General features: G+C 23.0%; 1 protein-coding gene across 1 annotated transcript in view; it reads left to right on the top strand.

Annotated features, from left to right (window-relative positions):
* Positions 1-20,738, top strand: part of LOC145288265 (CD109 antigen-like) — a 345,184-nt gene that overhangs the window by 273,862 nt on the left and 50,584 nt on the right. Inside the window, exon 25 of the mRNA XM_080136304.1 lies at positions 973-1,111. Within this exon, the coding sequence (XP_079992430.1) occupies positions 973-1,111 (139 nt within the window). The remainder of the gene's footprint in view (positions 1-972; positions 1,112-20,738) is intronic.

Raw genomic sequence — 20,738 nt, 5'->3', positions numbered from 1 at the left:
CTTGCCACTGTTTTCTTCCTACCTATAGTCTTGCTCTTTTCAAGACTAAGGGTAATAGGCATCTTCTGTTTTTGAAATAATCATCTCTTGTTCTTTTTAGCTCTTTACATCAAATGGCTTCATGCCTTGTTTGAAGCTATTATTAGAGAGAGAGAGAGAGAGAGAGAGAGAGAGAGAGGGATGTCATTCAGCCATAGTAAAACAAAAAAATCCCAGTTTCTTCTCCATAAGCTAAAGCAAGGAGAGATCAGCACAACACCTGATAGATGCCTCAGATGATGCTGCTGCTGCTGATGATGATGATGATGATGAAAGGGATAATTATTATTTGTTCCACTCTCATCATGATATCATTGTTGTCAGATAATTCTATTGTGGAATTGGTTTCTCTGATATCTTTCTAGTTAGAATTCTTCTAGAAATACGTCAGATACTTACATCATGGACCACGTGAAGGTTGTCAACATCCCAAAGTTAAATCTTCTGTAGAATGGACTGGATTCAAACATGGCACACCTAGGTTGTCAGCCTGTGTCGTTAATCACTTAGCCACCGTCTCCTCCCTTCACTTCCACATCATAAGCAAAATGCCTTATTTGGTGCAGAAGAAATTATTAAAACAAAGTTACCTTAGTCATCATTAGATTTCACTTATTATTACTCGCATTCCAGGGAACACCACTTTTTTTTTTTTATAACACCAGTGAACGATCGCTGATAATGACTGATATGATTTGTATGAAATTAATGATTATTATTGTAAATAAGTCTGCCAAGATTCTAGTAGTCTCTGTGCCCTTCCAGTCAAAGTCGGGATGGTGCTTATCCTCATCGATCTTTCCATCTTCTGTAATCTTTCACAATCATATTGTGTGGTTCTTTTTGAACAGAGAAAAATATTAAATGTTTATCTATTTTTTACCTTTTTTGTTTGTTTTTAATTATTTTTTTGTTGTTCTAATTTTTTTCCAGGCCGAAGGTTACACCGTTTATTTCAACAATCCCTTCCTCGTGAACATCACACCAGATCAACCTTTTGTGAAGACTTTCTATATTCCGATACACGATAACATCGTGAACAACTCTGCAAGATTTGAAGTGTCTGTAATTGGTAAGATGGAATTTATTGTTACAAGCAAATCTGTGCCATCCAAAATATTTCGATTGAAATGCTGTCTAAATGTTGACAAGATGTATATTGAGGCACATATAAAACTTCACAGTTAAGATACACTTGAGTCTTTCGTTGACACATTGTATGTAGTTGCCCAATTAGTAGTGCCAACTACTTTTAAAGGTAGTTGGAATAGCAAGTGATGCAATAAAGATTTGGATTTATATACAGATATATAGTATATTTATTGATACAAACATTATTGGCTACATATGTGCATACATTGCTTATGACCTCATTCAGATTGTTTATGAACCTACCCGTGTGTCTGACTCTGACGGCCAGTATGCAAGTCTCCTAGACCTTTTTCTCACAACTTGCCCTGACCTATGTTCAATTTCCATTTTGTCTCAACTTGGATCTTCCAACCACTCTGTTGTATCAATTAAGTTAAAAATTAAATGTAAAAAGTCTTCAGACGTACTTCTCCACCGTACAGTATATCGATACTCTATGGTAGACTAGGATAGCTTCCGTACATTTATATCAGATCTAACCCTGCGTTCCATGTTTAAAAAGGATGTGTCCGCTATAGTATCAGACCTGACAGAATGGTTAATTGTAGGTATTGACCGTTTCATATCCTCGAAAAAATTCCAGGGAAAACCTAACAGCCAGCCATGGTTCTCTCCAGAATGTGCTGCTGCCATTGTGCACAGAAATCATTTTTTCCATTGCTTCAAACGTAATAAATGTACTGAGACTAAAGCTGCTTTCAGAACTATTGTAAAAAAGTAATAAATAATGCAAGAGAGTTGTATGCTCAGTCCATCAAGTCCAAAGTAGCTGAGCAGCAGCTGGGTTCCAACCAGTTTTGGCAAATTGCAAACAGAATCCTGAATAGAAGCGTGTGCTCTATCCCAACTATCATCAATGGACCTGAGGTAATCTCGTCAGCATCAGACAAATCCAAACACTTTACCAAGAACTTTGCAGCTAATTCTACACTTTGCGACCAAAGCCACCAAACCCCAATATTTCCTCCTGTATCAGAAAAGACACTATGTGATAAAGAAATATATTTGTATGTGATGTTGCCAAGATAATCAAAAACTTTGATTCCAGTAAAGCAACCGGCCCTGACGGTATTCCAATTATAGTACTCAAAAAACTTCAACCAGAACTAGCGTGCATACTTACAAGACTCTTTAAACGTTGTCTTAAAGAAAATTGCTTCCCGTCACCCTGGAAAATCTCATCAGTATGCCCTGTATTTAAGAATTCAGGTGATCGGTCATCTCCCTCTCAGTACAGGTCAATAAGTCTCCTGTGCGTCATGAGTAAGTTACTGGAGTCTGCATTAAATAGAGAAGTAATTAACCATCTCAGCAAAAATAACCTTCTTAGTGACACGCAATATGGTTTCTGTTCTGCTAGATCTACAGCAGATGTGCTTACAGTTATATCTCATAGGATTAGCAAATCTCTCGATGGAGGCAACACTTTCTAGGGCAATTGCTCTTGACATATCTAAGGCCTTTAATAGGGTATGGCATAAAGGTTTACTTCACAAGATCTCCAGCTATGGTATAGCTGGAAAGGTCTTCTGCATTATCAAATCGTTTCTCTCTAATAAGAGTAGTAGTTGATAGGCAGAAACCAGAAGCTCACAATATTAATGCTGGAGTCCCTCGGGGTTCCATCCTGGACCCAACTCTCTTCCTGATTTACATTAATGATCTTCCAAATCACATCCTTACATCATCCGTAGACATTTATGCTGATGAAACCTATGGTAGCACATCTAAGACCGTATACGACCAAGTTCTCTCCGATTCTCTCTCCTCTGATGTTGAACATGTAGTACAATGGGGAAAGGAGTGGCTGGTTACTTTTAATGCATCTAAAACTAAGCTTCTATCTTTAGATCATCAACGCCCTGATTCCCATCTGGCATCAATTTAAATGAATGGCTCTCGTCTTGAGGAGGCCTCATGTTTTGACAAGCTTCTGGGCTTTACCTTTACTCCTAATCTGTAATGGAACATGTACATCAAATCTGTTGCTAAAGCCGCTGGAAAAATTGTGGGATCCTTCTATCGATTCAGTAGATATCTCACTGCTGATGCAATTCTCTATCTATATAAGAGCCAAGTTCGTTAAAGGATGGAGTACTGTTGCCACATCTGGGCAGGAGCTGCTAGAAAGGACTTATCCTGCCTTGATAGAGTCCAAAATAGACTTTGTAGCCTCATAGAAGATGCCCTTTTTCTTCCCTCCAGCCTCTATATCACAGAAGAGATGTTGCGAGTTTGTCTTTGCTTTATCGTTATTTTCATGGCAAGTGCTCGACTGAGCTTTAATCTATGGTCCCCCTCGCCAAACTTTCACAAGAAACACTCGTCTAGCTAAAAACACTATCAATAATTTCCCCACTCTTTATCTGTGCCTAAACCTAAACGTAGATTCCATGAACAAAGCTTCGTTCTTAGAACTGCACGCCTGTGGAACTGTCTTCTGTTTTCCTGCTTTCCAGCTGACTACAATATGGTTGTCTTTAAGTCCAATGTAAACAAGTTCTTGGTAGCCGTTCCCCTTAAGTTAACAAATTTACTGAATTTTCATTACTGACAATTACTATATTGTCCAATTGACTACCATACACTCTTTAACTCTTATCCTCGAGTGGTCCCTGGGCTTTGATAAGTGGTATGCCTATGTAAAATAAAAAAAAGAAACTAGATATATGTATATTCACCTTCTAAACATTAAGATTTACTTTTACTATTGTGTCTATTTTATTTTTGTTGCCTAGAATATATATTCAAAATTCATAAGGATTCATTCATTAGTTAAGGAGATTTCTCTCTCTCTTCCTTTCTCTCTCTCTCTCTCTCTCTCTCTCTCTCTCTATATATATATATATATATATATATATATATATATATATATATATAGAGAGAGAGAGAGAGAGAGAGAGAGAGAGAGAGTGCGTATAAATAGAATAAGAAAACGACAATATAAAAATATACACTAATGTTTATAGATTTATTCATTTATTCAATAAGTATGATACATCAATTAAGGGTGTAGGGTAAGTAAGAACTCTTTATACCATAGTATTTCAAAGCCTAATGCTTCTCATCAGAAGAGGAGATAAGATGCTAGGTAACATAACACGTATGCAACGTCTAGCAATAGTTACATTAGGAGCAATATATATATATATATATACATATATATATATATATATATATATATATATATATATATATATATATATATGGTATATTTCGGCAGTAATTTTTCATGCAAGCAGGCATTGTTAAATACAACGGAAATACTTTGCTTTATGATTCGTTTATTTATTTTTTCGATTTTCCGTATAATTTGTTTTATATCAAAATCGAAAATATTAATGGAAGTGCCATAGTTATCACAAGCGAATCTCTTGACAAAGGCTTCCTTTCTAGGGCAATTGCTCTCGACATATCAAAGGCCTTCGACAAGGTATGGCATAAGGGTCTACTTCACAAGATTTCCAGCTACGGTATAACTGGAAATGTTTTCTCAATCATTAAATCATTTCTCTCCGATAGGCTCATAAGAGTAGTGGTAGATGGACAAAAATCGGAAGCCTGCAATATAAATGCTGGAGTCCCTCAGGGGTCAATCCTGGGCCCAACTCTCTTCCTGATCTACATCAATGACCTCCCTAAACACATACTTAAATCATTCGTTGACATCTATGCTGATGACACGACCATCTACGGCAACACATCAAAGGCTGTAAATGACAAAGTTCTCTCTGATTCTCTCTCCTCTGATCTCGAGCGAGTGGTTCAGTGGGGGAAGATGTGGCTGGTTACCTTTAATGCATCCAAAACCAAACTCCTATCCTTACATCATCAACGCTCTGATCCCCATCTGGCATCAATTGTGATGGATGGCTCTCGTCTGGGTGAGGCCCCGTGTTTTGACAAGCTTCTGGGTTTGACCTTTACTCCTGATCTGAAATGGAACACGTACATCAAGTCTGTTGCCAAGGTCGCTGGAAAGATGGTGGGATCCTTCTACCGCTCCAGAAGATATCTCACTATGGATGCAATTCTCTATCTATATAAAAGCCAAGTACGTCCAAGGATGGAGTACTGTTGCCATATCTGGGCAGGAGCTGCTAAGGACAGCCTATCCTGCCTTGACAGAGTACAAAATAGACTTCGTGGCTTAGTGGGGGATGCCCTTTTCTCTACCCTGCAACCCCTCTCCCACAGAAGAGACGTTGCGAGCCTGTCCTTGTTTTATCGTTATTTCCATGGCAGATGCTCGTCTGAACTTCAATCTCTGGTCCCCCCTCACCAATCTTTCACGAAAAACACCCGTCTAGCTGAATCCACTGTGAAAAATTTCCCCCACTCTATATCTGTGCCTAAATCAAAACGCGGATTCCATGAACAAAGCTTCTTTCTTAGAACTGCACGCCTGTGGAACTCTGTTCCGTCTGCCTGCTTTCCTCCGGACTACAACTTGGTTGTCTTCAAGTCCAATGTTAACACAAATTCCTAATGAACCGCCCCCTTAAGTAAACATTTCAGCAAATCTCCTCACTAACGTAATGTACTTGCAATAACCCTTATCCCTGAGTGGCTTCCGGGCCTTGATAAGTGGTGATCACTGTGTAAAAAAAAAAAAAAAAAAAAAAGCGCTTTCGATTCGACTGTGAATCATTTTCAGGTGGAATTCATGGAGATGAAAGTGAATTGGAGCGAAATTAGAAAAGTAAAAATTAAAATACATAATAAATTGTATCGAGTGATGGGAGGTTAAAAGTATATAAAAAGTCGATTAAAAATCCGAGTTTTAAAATCAACAAGTACATCGGCCAATATTAGCAAAGCGCGTCGTTTTTGTGCTATGCCAGACATTTTAACATGTTGTTGCTTTTCTTGAATGCAATGTTATTAATAGAAGGTGTTTTGATAAGATGCTTCGAGAATTTGTAACTTTTTGAAATTGTTTTCACGTTGTACAATTTTCGTATTATCAACAAGGATTTGTCTAAGGTTGGAAGGAGGCAGTTATGTTCTTTTATTAAATGTTGGTATATCGTGCAGGTGTTGTTTGGTTGGTTGTTTTTGTTTTACGGCATATCAACCTTTTTCAGGTTATTTAATGCCGAATCTAGTTATTTTGAGGAACGTTTTTTAATGGAGTATATTTTTTTAAAGTCAGATTCTATTTAACCCATAGTTGGAACCCTAACAGGTACTACCACTCCGGGTCAGAGTGGACCTGGGCGCAATGGCTATTAAAGGGTGGCTCCACACTCCCCAAGGCCCGCAAGGTGGGGCCTCACCATCGGATATAGTTTTAGGTTATATCCAGGACCGCTGGTGTTGTTTAAATGCATAGTAAGCCAACAGGGGACAACGTTGTCAATGTATGTATTATTCTTATGTTTATTTTGGAAGTTACATTTGAACTAATACACAACATTGGTTTCTATATTATTTTAATTGGAATTCATTATTGAGATGAATATTATTTATATTAATTTATTTATTGCGGATTATTATTCTCATCTTTATTGGTTGTTGTTTCACGTTGTCTGAAGATAGTGGTTTCAATCCTATCCAAATCCGGTCAGAGGCTTAGTTGGCCAAAACGTGGTGAGACGACAACAACTCCAAATGGCCGTGATTGCTGAGAATGCAGTTGGGAGATTCGAAGTTCCTATCCGTTGCGGTTACCACCTGATGAAGGCCAGAGGAATAGTTGACCGAAACGTTGTGAAACAACAACCAATAAATAGTCCGCAATAAATTAACATTGGTTTCCTCTAATGTTAATTTATAGCTGGGGAGAAGTTGTTGTTTTGACAACTAGATTTTGATTTCTAAACTTCTTATAGTAAGTAATAACTTTTATTCTACAATTTAAAAAAGATAAAAATTCTCGAAGCATTTTACATTCGAACCCAACACCCTATTATTAATAACATCACATTCGAGAAGAACAACAACGTATTAAAAGTTTGGCATAGCGCCAGACATTTTTTCTAGTGAAACCACGTGAGTAACTACAGGCAGCTTAGTAGCAGATTCACATTGGATAGTGACAATTTCTGCTACCAGCTACAATACATGATTTTGGCGCCAAGTGTGCATCTGCAGAGAGGATATGATACACATTATTAAACTTGAGCTTGATACACATTATTAAACTTGAGCTTGATACACATTATTAAAGTTTTAAATATAGATTCAGGGGTTATTTATTAGATGAGTATATATAATTTGCATTATTTAAATTATTCAATCTGCCATTCTTATCTTCATTGTATGTAACCTATGACCTTCTACAAGTGCATATTTTCAAATTTTTAATCCTAGAATACTGAATTTCTGAACTAATACTGAATTTAGAACTAATACTAAATTTACAACTAATACTAAATTTAGAACTAATACTAAATTTAGAACTAATACTAAATTTAGAACTAATACTGAATTTAGAACTAATACTACATTTACAATTAATACTAAATTTAGAACTAATACTAAATTTACAACTAATACTAAATTTAGAACTAATACTAAATTTAGAACTAATACTAAATTTAGAACTAATACTGAATTTAGAACTAATACTACATTTACAATTAATACTAAATTTAGAACTAATACTAAATTTACAACTAATACTAAATTTAGAACTAATACTAAATTTAGAACTAATACTAAATTTAGAACTAATACTGAATTTAGAACTAATACTACATTTACAATTAATACTAAATTTAGAACTAATACTAAATTTACAACTAATACTAAATTTAGAACTAATACTAAATTTAGAACTAATACTGAATTTAGAACTAATACTAAATTTAGAATTAATACTAAATTTAGAACTAATAATAAATTTAGAACTAATACTAAATTTAGAACTAATAATAAATTTACAACTAATACTAAATTTAGCACTAATACTAAATTTAGAACTAATACTAAATTTAGCACTAATACTAAATTTAGAACTAATACTAAATTTAGAACTAATACTAAATTTACAACTAATACTAAATTTACAACTAATACTAAATTTAGAACTAATACTAAATTTACAACTAATACTAAATTTACAACTAATACTAAATTTACAACTAATACTAAATTTACAACTAATACTAAATTTAGAACTAATACTAAATTTAGAACTAATACTAAATTTACAACTAATACTAAATTTAGAACTAATACTAAATTTAGAACAAATACTAAATTTAGAACTAATACTAAATTTACAACTAATACTAAATTTAGAACTAGTACTGAATTTAGAACTAATACTAAATTAAGAACTAATACTAAATTCAGAACTAATACTAAATTTACAACTAATACTAAATTAACAACTAATACTAAATTTAGAACTAATACTAAATTTAGAACTAATACTAAATTTACAATTAATACTAAATTTAGAACTAATACTAAATTTACAACTAATACTAAATTTAGAACTAATACTAAATTTAGAACTAATACTAAATTTAGAACTAATACTAAATTAAGAACTAATACTGAATTTAGAACAAATACTAAATTAAGAACTAATAATAAATTTAGAATTAATACTAAATTTAGAACTAATAATAAATTTAGAAAAATACTAAATTTAGAACTAATAATAAATTTAGAACTAATAATAAATTTAGAACTAATAATAAATTTAGAACTAATACTAAATTTAGAACTAATAATAAATTTAGAACTAATAATAAATTTAGAACTAATAATAAATCTAGAACTAATAATAAATTTAGAACTAATACTAAATTTAGAACTAATACTAAATTTAGAACTAATAATAAATTTAGAACTAATAATAAATTTAGAACTAATAATAAATTTAGAACTAATAATAAATTTAGAACTAATAATAAATTTAGAACTAATAATAAATTTAGAACTAATAATAAATTTAGAACTAATTATAAATTTAGAACTAATACTAAATTTAGAACTAATACTAAATTTAGAACTAATAATAAATTTAGAACTAATAATAAATTTAGAACTAATACTAAATTTAGAACTAATAATAAATTTAGAACTAATAATAAATTTAGAACTAATAATAAATTTAGAACTAATACTAAATTTAGAACTAATAATAAATTAAGAACTAATAATAAATTTAGAACTAATACTAAATTTAGAACTAATAATAAATTTCGAAATAATAATAAATTTAGAATTAATACTAAATTTAGAACTAATACTAAATTTAGAACTAATAATAAATTTAGAACTTATAATAAATTTATAACTAGTACTAAATTTAGAACTAATACTAAATTTAGAACTAATAATAAATTTAGAACTAATACTAAATTTAGAACTATTACTAAATTTAGAACTAATAATAAATTTAGAAATAGTACTAAATTTAGAACTAATACTAAATTTAGAACTAATAATAAATGTAGAACTAATACTAAATTTAGAACTAATACATAATTAAGAACTAATACTAAATTTAGAACTAATAATAAATTTAGAACTAATAATAAATTTAGAACTAATAATAAATTTAGAACTAATAATAAATTTAGAACTAATACTAAATTTAGAACTAATACTAAATTTAGAACTAATAATAAATTTAGAACTAATAATAAATTTAGAACTAATAATAAATTTAGAACTAATAATAAATTTAGAACTAATACTAAATTTAGAACTAATACTAAATTTAGAACTAATACTAAATTTAGAACTAATAATAAATTTAGAACTAATAATAAATTTAGAACTAATAATAAATTTAGAACTAATAATAAATTTAGAACTAATAATAAATTTAGAACTAATACAAAATTTAGAACTAATACTAAATTTAGAACTAACATTAAATTTAGAACTAATAATAAATTTAGAACTAATACTAAATTTAGAACTAATAATAAATTTAGAACTAATAATAAATTTAGAACTAATAATAAATTTAGAACTAATACTAAATTTAGAACTAATAATAAATTTAGAACTAATAATAAATTTAGAACTAATAATAAATTTAGAAATAATAATAAATTTTGAATTAATACTAAATTTAGAACTAATACTAAATTTAGAACTAATACTAAATTTAGAACTAATAATAAATTTAGAACTAATAATAAATTTATAAGTAGTACTAAATTTAGAACTAATACAAAATTTAGAACTAAGAATAAATTTAGAACTAATACTAAATTTAGAACTAATACTAAATTTAGAACTAATAATAAATTTATAACTAGTACTAAATTTAGAACTAATACTAAATTTAGAACTAATACATAATTTAGAACTAATACTAAATTTAGAACTAATACTAAATTTAGAACTAATACTAAATTTAGAACTAATAATAAATTTAGAACTAATAATAAATTTAGAACTAATAATAAATTTACAACTAATAATAAATTTAGAACTAATAATAAATTTAGAACTAATACTAAATTTAGAACTAATAATACATTTAGAACTAATACTAAATTTAGAACAAATACTAAATTTAGAACTAATAATAAATTTACAACTAATACTAAATTTAGAACTAATACTAAATTTAGAACTAATACTAAATTTAGAACTAATAATAAATTAAGAACTAATACTAAATTTAGAACTAATACTAAATTTAGAACTAATACTACATTTAGAACTAATAATAAATTTAGAACTAATACTAAATTTAGAACAAATACTAAATTTAGAACTAGTAATAAATTTAGAACTAATAATAAATTTAGAACTAATACTAAATTTAGAACTAATACTAAATTTAGAACTAATACTAAATTTAGAACTAGTAATAAATTTATAACTAATAATAAATTTAGAACTAATACTAAATTTAGAACTAATACTAAATTTAGAACTAGTAATAAATTTAGACCTAATACTAAATTTAGAACTAATACTAAATTTAGAACTAATACTAAATTTAGAACTAATACTAAATTTAGAACTAATACTAAATTTAGAACAAGTAATAAATTTAGAACTAATAATAAATTTAGAACTAATACTAAATTTAGAACTAATACTAAATTTAGAACTAATACTAAATTTTCAACTAATACTAAATTTAGAACAAATAATAAATTTAGAACTAATACTAAATTTAGAACTAATAATAAATTTAGAACTAATACTAAATTTTGAACTAATAATAAATTTAGAAATAATAATAAATTTAGAACTAATAATAAATTTAGAACTAATACTAAATTTAGAACTAATAATAAATTTAGAACTAATACTAAATTTTGAACTAATAATAAATTTAGAACTAATACTAAATTTAGAACTAATAATAAATTTAGAACTAATACTAAATTTTGAACTAATAATAAATTTAGAACTAATACTAAATTTAGAACTAATACTAAATTTAGAACAAATAATAAATTTAGAACTAATAATAAATTTAGAACTAGTAATAAATTTAGAACTAATAATAAATTTAGAACTAATACTAAATTTAGAACTAATACTAAATTTTGAACTAATACTAAATTTAGAACTAATACTAAATTTACAACTAATACTAAATTTAGAACTAATACTAAATTTAGAACTAATACTAAATTTAGAACTAATACTAAATTTAGAACTAATACTAAATTTAGAACTAATAATAAATTTAGAACTAATACTAAATTTAGAACTAATAATAAATTTAGAACTAATACTAAATTTAGAACTAATACTAAATTTAGAACTAATACTAAATTTAGCACTAATACTAAATTTAGAACTAATACTAAATTTAGAACTAATACTAAATTTAGAACTAATACTAAATTTAGAACTAGTAATAAATTTAGAACTAATAATAAATTTAGAACTAATACTTAATTTAGAACTAATACTAAATTTAGAACTAATACTAAATTTTGAACTAATACTAAATTTAGAACTAATAATAAATTTAGAACTAATACTAAATTTAGAACTAATAATAAATTTAGAACTAATACTAAATTTTGAACTAATAATAAATTTAGAACTAATAATAAATTTAGAACTAATAATACATTAAGAACTAATACTAAATTTAGAACTAATAATAAATTTAGAACAAATACTAAATTTAGAACTAATAATAAATTTAGAACTAATTCTAAATTTAGAACTAATAATAAATTTAGAACTAATACTAAATTTTGAACTAATAATAAATTTAGAACTAATAATAAATTTAGAACTAATACTAAATTTAGAACTAATACTAAATTTAGAACTAATAATAAATTTAGAACTAATAATAAATTTAGAACTAATAATAAATTTTGAACTAATAATAAATTTAGAACTAATACTAAATTTAGAACTAATACTAAATTTAGAACTAATACTAAATTTAGAACTAGTACTAAATTTAGAACTAATAATAAATTTAGAACTAATAATAAATTTAGAACTAATACTTAATTTAGAACTAATACTAAATTTACAACTAATACTAAATTTTGAACTAATACTAAATTTAGAACTAATACTAAATTTAGAACTAATACTAAATTTAGAACTAATAATAAATTTAGAAATAGTACTAAATTAAGAACTAATAATAAATGTAGAACTAGTACTAAATTTAGAACTAATACTAAATTTAGAACTAATACTAAATTTAGAACTAATAATAAATTTAGAACTAGTACTAAATTTAGAACTAATAATAAATTTAGAACTAATACTAAATTTAGAACTAATACTAAATTTTCAACTAATACTAAATTTAGAACAAATAATAAATTTAGAACTAATACTAAATTTAGAACTAATAATAAATTTAGAACTAATACTAAATTTTTAACTAATAATAAATTTAGAAATAATAATAAATTTAGAACTAATAATAAATTTAGAACTAATACTAAATTTAGAACTAATAATAAATTTAGAACTAATACTAAATTTTGAACTAATAATAAATTTAGAACTAATACTAAATTTAGAACTAATACTAAATTTAGAACTAATACTAAATTTTGAACTAATAATAAATTTAGAACTAATACTAAATTTAGAACTAATACTAAATTTAGAACTAATACTAAATTTAGAACTAATAATAAATTTAGAACTAGTAATAAATTTAGAACTAATAATAAATTTAGAACTAATACTAAATTTAGAACTAATACTAAATTTTGAACTAATACTAAATTTAGAACTAATACTAAATTTACAACTAATACTAAATTTAGAACTAATACTAAATTTAGAACTAATACTAAATTTAGAACTAATACTAAATTTAGAACTAATACTAAATTTAGAACTAATAATAAATTTAGAACTAATACTAAATTTAGAACTAATAATAAATTTAGAACTAATACTAAATTTAGAACTAATACTAAATTTAGAACTAATACTAAATTTAGCACTAATACTAAATTTAGAACTAATACTAAATTTAGAACTAATACTAAATTTAGAACTAATACTAAATTTAGAACTAGTAATAAATTTAGAACTAATAATAAATTTAGAACTAATACTTAATTTAGAACTAATACTAAATTTAGAACTAATACTAAATTTTGAACTAATACTAAATTTAGAACTAATAATAAATTTAGAACTAATACTAAATTTAGAACTAATAATAAATTTAGAACTAATACTAAATTTTGAACTAATAATAAATTTAGAACTAATAATAAATTTAGAACTAATAATACATTAAGAACTAATACTAAATTTAGAACTAATAATAAATTTAGAACAAATACTAAATTTAGAACTAATAATAAATTTAGAACTAATACTAAATTTAGAACTAATAATAAATTTAGAACTAATACTAAATTTTGAACTAATAATAAATTTAGAACTAATAATAAATTTAGAACTAATACTAAATTTAGAACTAATACTAAATTTAGAACTAATAATAAATTTAGAACTAATAATAAATTTAGAACTAATAATAAATTTTGAACTAATAATAAATTTAGAACTAATACTAAATTTAGAACTAATACTAAATTTAGAACTAATACTAAATTTAGAACTAGTACTAAATTTAGAACTAATAATAAATTTAGAACTAATAATAAATTTAGAACTAATACTTAATTTAGAACTAATACTAAATTTAGAACTAATACTAAATTTAGAACTAGTACTAAATTTAGAACTAATAATAAATTTAGAACTAGTACTAAATTTAGAACTAATAATAAATTTAGAACTAATAATAAATTTAGAACTAGTACTAATTTAGAACTAATACTAAATTTAGAACTAATAATAAATTTAGAACTAATACTAAATTTAGAACTAGTACTAAATTTAGAACTAATACTAAATTTTGAACTAATACTAAATTTAGAACTAATAATAAATTTAGAACTAATACTAAATTTTGAACTAATAATAAAGTTAGAACTAATAATACATTTAGAACTAATAATAAATTTAGAACTAATAATAAATTTAAAACTAATAATAAATTTAGAACTAGTACTAAATTAAGAACTAATAATAAATTTAGAACTAATACTAAATTTAAAACTAATAATAAATTTAGAACTAATAATAAATTTAGAACTAATACTTAATTTAGAACTAATACTAAATTTAGAACTAATACTAAATTTTGAACTAATACTAAATTTAGAACTAATATTAAATTTAGAACTAATACTAAATTTAGAACTAATAATAAATTTAGAAATAGTACTAAATTAAGAACTAATAATAAATGTAGAACTAGTACTAAATTTAGAACTAATACTAAATTTAGAACTAATACTAAATTTAGAACTAATAATAAATTTAGAACTAGTACTAAATTTAGAACTAATAATAAATTTAGAACTAATACTAAATTTAGAACTAATACTAAATTTTCAACTAATACTAAATTTAGAACAAATAATAAATTTAGAACTAATACTAAATTTAGAACTAATAATAAATTTAGAACTAATACTAAATTTTTAACTAATAATAAATTTAGAAATAATAATAAATTTAGAACTAATAATAAATTTAGAACTAATACTAAATTTAGAACTAATAATAAATTTAGAACTAATACTAAATTTTGAACTAATAATAAATTTAGAACTAATACTAAATTTAGAACTAATACTAAATTTAGAACTAATACTAAATTTTGAACTAATAATAAATTTAGAACTAATACTAAATTTAGAACTAATACTAAATTTAGAACTAATACTAAATTTAGAACTAATAATAAATTTAGAACTAGTAATAAATTTAGAACTAATAATAAATTTAGAACTAATACTAAATTTAGAACTAATACTAAATTTTGAACTAATACTAAATTTAGAACTAATACTAAATTTACAACTAATACTAAATTTAGAACTAATACTAAATTTAGAACTAATACTAAATTTAGAACTAATACTAAATTTAGAACTAATACTAAATTTAGAACTAATAATAAATTTAGAACTAATACTAAATTTAGAACTAATAATAAATTTAGAACTAATACTAAATTTAGAACTAATACTAAATTTAGAACTAATACTAAATTTAGCACTAATACTAAATTTAGAACTAATACTAAATTTAGAACTAATACTAAATTTAGAACTAATACTAAATTTAGAACTAGTAATAAATTTAGAACTAATAATAAATTTAGAACTAATACTTAATTTAGAACTAATACTAAATTTAGAACTAATACTAAATTTTGAACTAATACTAAATTTAGAACTAATAATAAATTTAGAACTAATACTAAATTTAGAACTAATAATAAATTTAGAACTAATACTAAATTTTGAACTAATAATAAATTTAGAACTAATAATAAATTTTGAACTAATAATACATTAAGAACTAATACTAAATTTAGAACTAATAATAAATTTAGAACAAATACTAAATTTAGAACTAATAATAAATTTAGAACTAATACTAAATTTAGAACTAATAATAAATTTAGAACTAATACTAAATTTTGAACTAATAATAAATTTAGAACTAATAATAAATTTAGAACTAATACTAAATTTAGAACTAATACTAAATTTAGAACTAATAATAAATTTAGAACTAATAATAAATTTAGAACTAATAATAAATTTTGAACTAATAATAAATTTAGAACTAATACTAAATTTAGAACTAATACTAAATTTAGAACTAATACTAAATTTAGAACTAGTACTAAATTTAGAACTAATAATAAATTTAGAACTAATAATAAATTTAGAACTAATACTTAATTTAGAACTAATACTAAATTTAGAACTAATACTAAATTTAGAACTAGTACTAAATTTAGAACTAATAATAAATTTAGAACTAGTACTAAATTTAGAACTAATAATAAATTTAGAACTAATAATAAATTTAGAACTAGTACTAATTTAGAACTAATACTAAATTTAGAACTAATAATAAATTTAGAACTAATACTAAATTTAGAACTAGAACTAAATTTAGAACTAATACTAAATTTTGAACTAATACTAAATTTAGAACTAATAATAAATTTAGAACTAATACTAAATTTTGAACTAATAATAAAGTTAGAACTAATAATACATTTAGAACTAATAATAAATTTAGAACTAATAATAAATTTAAAACTAATAATAAATTTAGAACTAGTACTAAATTAAGAACTAATAATAAATTTAGAACTAATACTAAATTTAAAACTAATAATAAATTTAGAACTAATACTAAATTTAGAACTAATAATAAATTTAGAACTAATAATAAATTTAGAAATAATAATAAATTTAGAACTAGTACTAAATGTAAAACTAATAATAAATTTAGAACTAATAATAAATTTAGAACTAATACTAAATTTAGAACTAATAAAAAGTTTTGAACTAATACTAAATTTAGAACTAATACTAAATTTAGAACTAATAATAAATGTAGAACTAATTCTAAATTTTGAACTAATAATAAATTTTGAACTAATAATAAATTTAGAACTAATAATAAATTTAGAACTAATAATAAATTTAGAACTAATACTAAATTTAGAACTAATAATAAATTTAGAACTAATAATAAATTTAGAACTAGTACTGAATTTAGAACTAATACTAAATTTAGAACTAATACTAAATTTAGAATTAATACTAAATTTAGAACTAATACTAAATTTAGCACTGATACTAAATTTAGAACTAATACTAAATTTAGAACTAATACTAAATTTAGAACTAATACTAAATTTAGAACTAGTAATAAATTTAGAACTAATAATAAATTTAGAACTAATACTTAATTTAGAACTAATACTAAATTTAGAACTAATAATAAATTTAGAACAAATACTAAATTTAGAACTAATAATAAATTTAGAACTAATACTAAATTTAGAACTAATAATAAATTTAGAACTAATACTAAATTTTGAACTAATAATAAATTTAGAACTAATAATAAATTTAGAACTAATACTAAATTTAGAACTAATACTAAATTTAGAACTAATAATAAATTTAGAACTAATAATAAATTTAGAACTAATAATAAATTTTGAACTAATAATAAATTTAGAACTAATACTAAATTTAGAACTAATACTAAATTTAGAACTAATACTAAATTTAGAACTAGTACTAAATTTAGAACTAATAATAAATTTAGAACTAATAATAAATTTAGAACTAATACTTAATTTAGAACTAATACTAAATTTAGAACTAATACTAAATTTTGAACTAATACTAAATTTAGAACTAATAATAAATTTAGAACTAATACTAAATTTAGAACTAATAATAAATTTAGAAATAGTACTAAATTTAGAACTAATAATAAATGTAGAACTAGTACTAAATTTAGAACTAATACTAAATTTAGAACTAGTACTAAATTTAGAACTAATAATAAATTTAGAACTAGTACTAAATTTAGAACTAATAATAAATTTAGAACTAATAATAAATTTAGAACTAGTACTAATTTAGAACTAATACTAAATTTAGAACTAATAATAAATTTAGAACTAATACTAAATTTAGAACTAGTACTAAATTTAGAACTAATACTAAATTTTGAACTAATACTAAATTTAGAACTAATAATAAATTTAGAACTAATACTAAATTTTGAACTAATAATAAAGTTAGAACTAATAATGCATTTAGAACTAATAATAAATTTAGAACTAATACTAAATTTAAAACTAATAATAAATTTAGAACTAGTACTAAATTAAGAACTAATAATAAATTTAGAACTAATACTAAATTTAAAACTAATAATAAATTTAGAACTAATACTAAATTTAGAACTAATAATAAATTTAGAACTAATAATAAATTTAGAAATAATAATAAATTTAGAACTAGTACTAAATGTAAAACTAATAATAAATTTAGAACTAATAATAAATTTAGAACTAATACTAAATTTAGAACTAATAAAAAGTTTTGAACTAATACTAAATTTAGAACTAATACTAAATTTAGAACTAATAATAAATGTAGAACTAATACTAAATTTTGAACTAATAATAAATTTTGAACTAATAATAAATTTAGAACTAATAATAAATTTAGAACTAATAATAAATTTAGAACTAATACTAAATTTAGAACTAATAATAAATTTAGAACTAATAATAAATTTAGAACTAGTACTGAATTTAGAACTAATACTAAATTTAGAACTAATACTAAATTTAGAACTAATACTAAATTTAGAACTAATACTAAATTTTGAACTAATACTAAATTTAGAACTAATACTAAATTTAGAACTAATAATAAATTTAGAACTAATACTAAATTTAGAATTAATAATAAATTTAGAACTAGTACTAAATTTAGAACTAATAATAAATTTAGAACTAGTACTAAATTTAGAACTAATAATAAATTTAGAACTAATAATAAATTTAGAACTAATAATAAATTTTGAATTAATAATAAATTTAGAACTAGTACTAAATTTTGAACTAATACTAAATTTAGAACTAGTACTAAATTTAGAACTAATAATAAATTTAGAACTAATAATAAATTTAGAACTAATAATAAATTTAGAACTAGTACTAAATTTAGAACTAATAATAAATTTAGAACTAGTACTAAATTTAGAACTAATAATAAATTTAGAACTAATAATAAATTTAGAACTAGTACTAATTTAGAACTAATACTAAATTTAGAACTAATAATAAATTTAGAACTAATAATAAATTTAGAACTAGTACTAAATTTAGAACTAATACTAAATTTAGAACTAATAATAAATTTAGAACTAATAATAAATTTAGAACTAATACTAAATTTAGAACTAATAATAAATTTAGAACTAGTACTAAATTTAGAACTAATAATAAATTTAGAACTAATAATAAATTTAGAACTAATAATAAATTTAGAACTAATAATAAATTTAGAACTAATACTAAATTTAGAACTAATAATAAATTTAGAACTAATAATAAATTTAGAACTAATAATAAATTTAGAACTAATAATAAATTTAGAACTAGTACTAAATTTAGAACTAATAATAAATTTAGAACTAATAATAAATTTAGAACTAGTACTAAATTTAGAACTAATAATAAATTTAGAACTAGTACTAAATTTAGAACTAATAATAAATTTAGAACTAATACTAAATTTATAACTGATAATAAATTTAGAACTAATAATAAATTTAGAACTAATAATAAATTTAGAACTAGTACTAAATTTAGAACTAATAATAAATTTAGAACTAGTACTAAATTTAGAATTAATAATAAATTTAGAACTAATACTAAATTTAGAACTAATAATAAATTTAGAACTAATACTAAATTTAGAACTAATAATAAATTTAGAACTAGTACTAAATTTAGAACTAATAATAAATTTAGAACTAATAATAAATTTAGAACTAGTACTAAATTTAGAACTAATAATAAATTTAGAAATAATAATAAATTTAGAACTAATACTAAATTTAGAACTAATACTAAATTTAGAACTAATACTAAATTTAGAACTAATACTAAATTTAGAACTAATAATAAATTTAGAACTAGTACTAAATTTAGAACTAATACTAAATTTAGAACTAATAATAAATTTAGAACTAATAATAAATTTAGAACTAGTACTAAATTTAGAACTAACAATAAATTTAGAACTAGTACTAAATTTAGAACTAATAATAAATTTAGAACTAATACTAAATTTAGAACTAATAATAAATTTAGAACTAATACTAAATTTAGAACTAATAATAAATTTAGAACTAGTACTAAATTTAGAACTAATAATAAATTTAGAACTAATAATAAATTTAGAACTAATAATAAATTTAGAACTAGTACTAAATTTAGAACTAATAATAAATTTAGAACTAGTACTAAATTTAGAACTAATAATAAATTTAGAACTAATAATAAATTTAGAACTAATAATAAATTTAGAACTAGTACTAATTTAGAACTAATACTAAATTTAGAACTAATAATAAATTTAGAACTAGTACTAAATTTAGAACTAGTACTAAATTTAGAACTAATACTAAATTTTGAACTAATACTAAATTTAGAACTAATAATAAATTTAGAACTAATACTA

The sequence above is a fragment of the Euprymna scolopes genome, chromosome 2 (assembly GCF_053919585.1).
Source record: "Euprymna scolopes isolate OS-2025 chromosome 2, ASM5391958v1, whole genome shotgun sequence".
NCBI classification, from domain to species: Eukaryota; Metazoa; Mollusca; class Cephalopoda; order Sepiida; family Sepiolidae; genus Euprymna; species Euprymna scolopes.
Note: the sequence above shows the minus strand (reverse complement) of the source record. Positions and strands in the feature narration are given on the sequence as shown.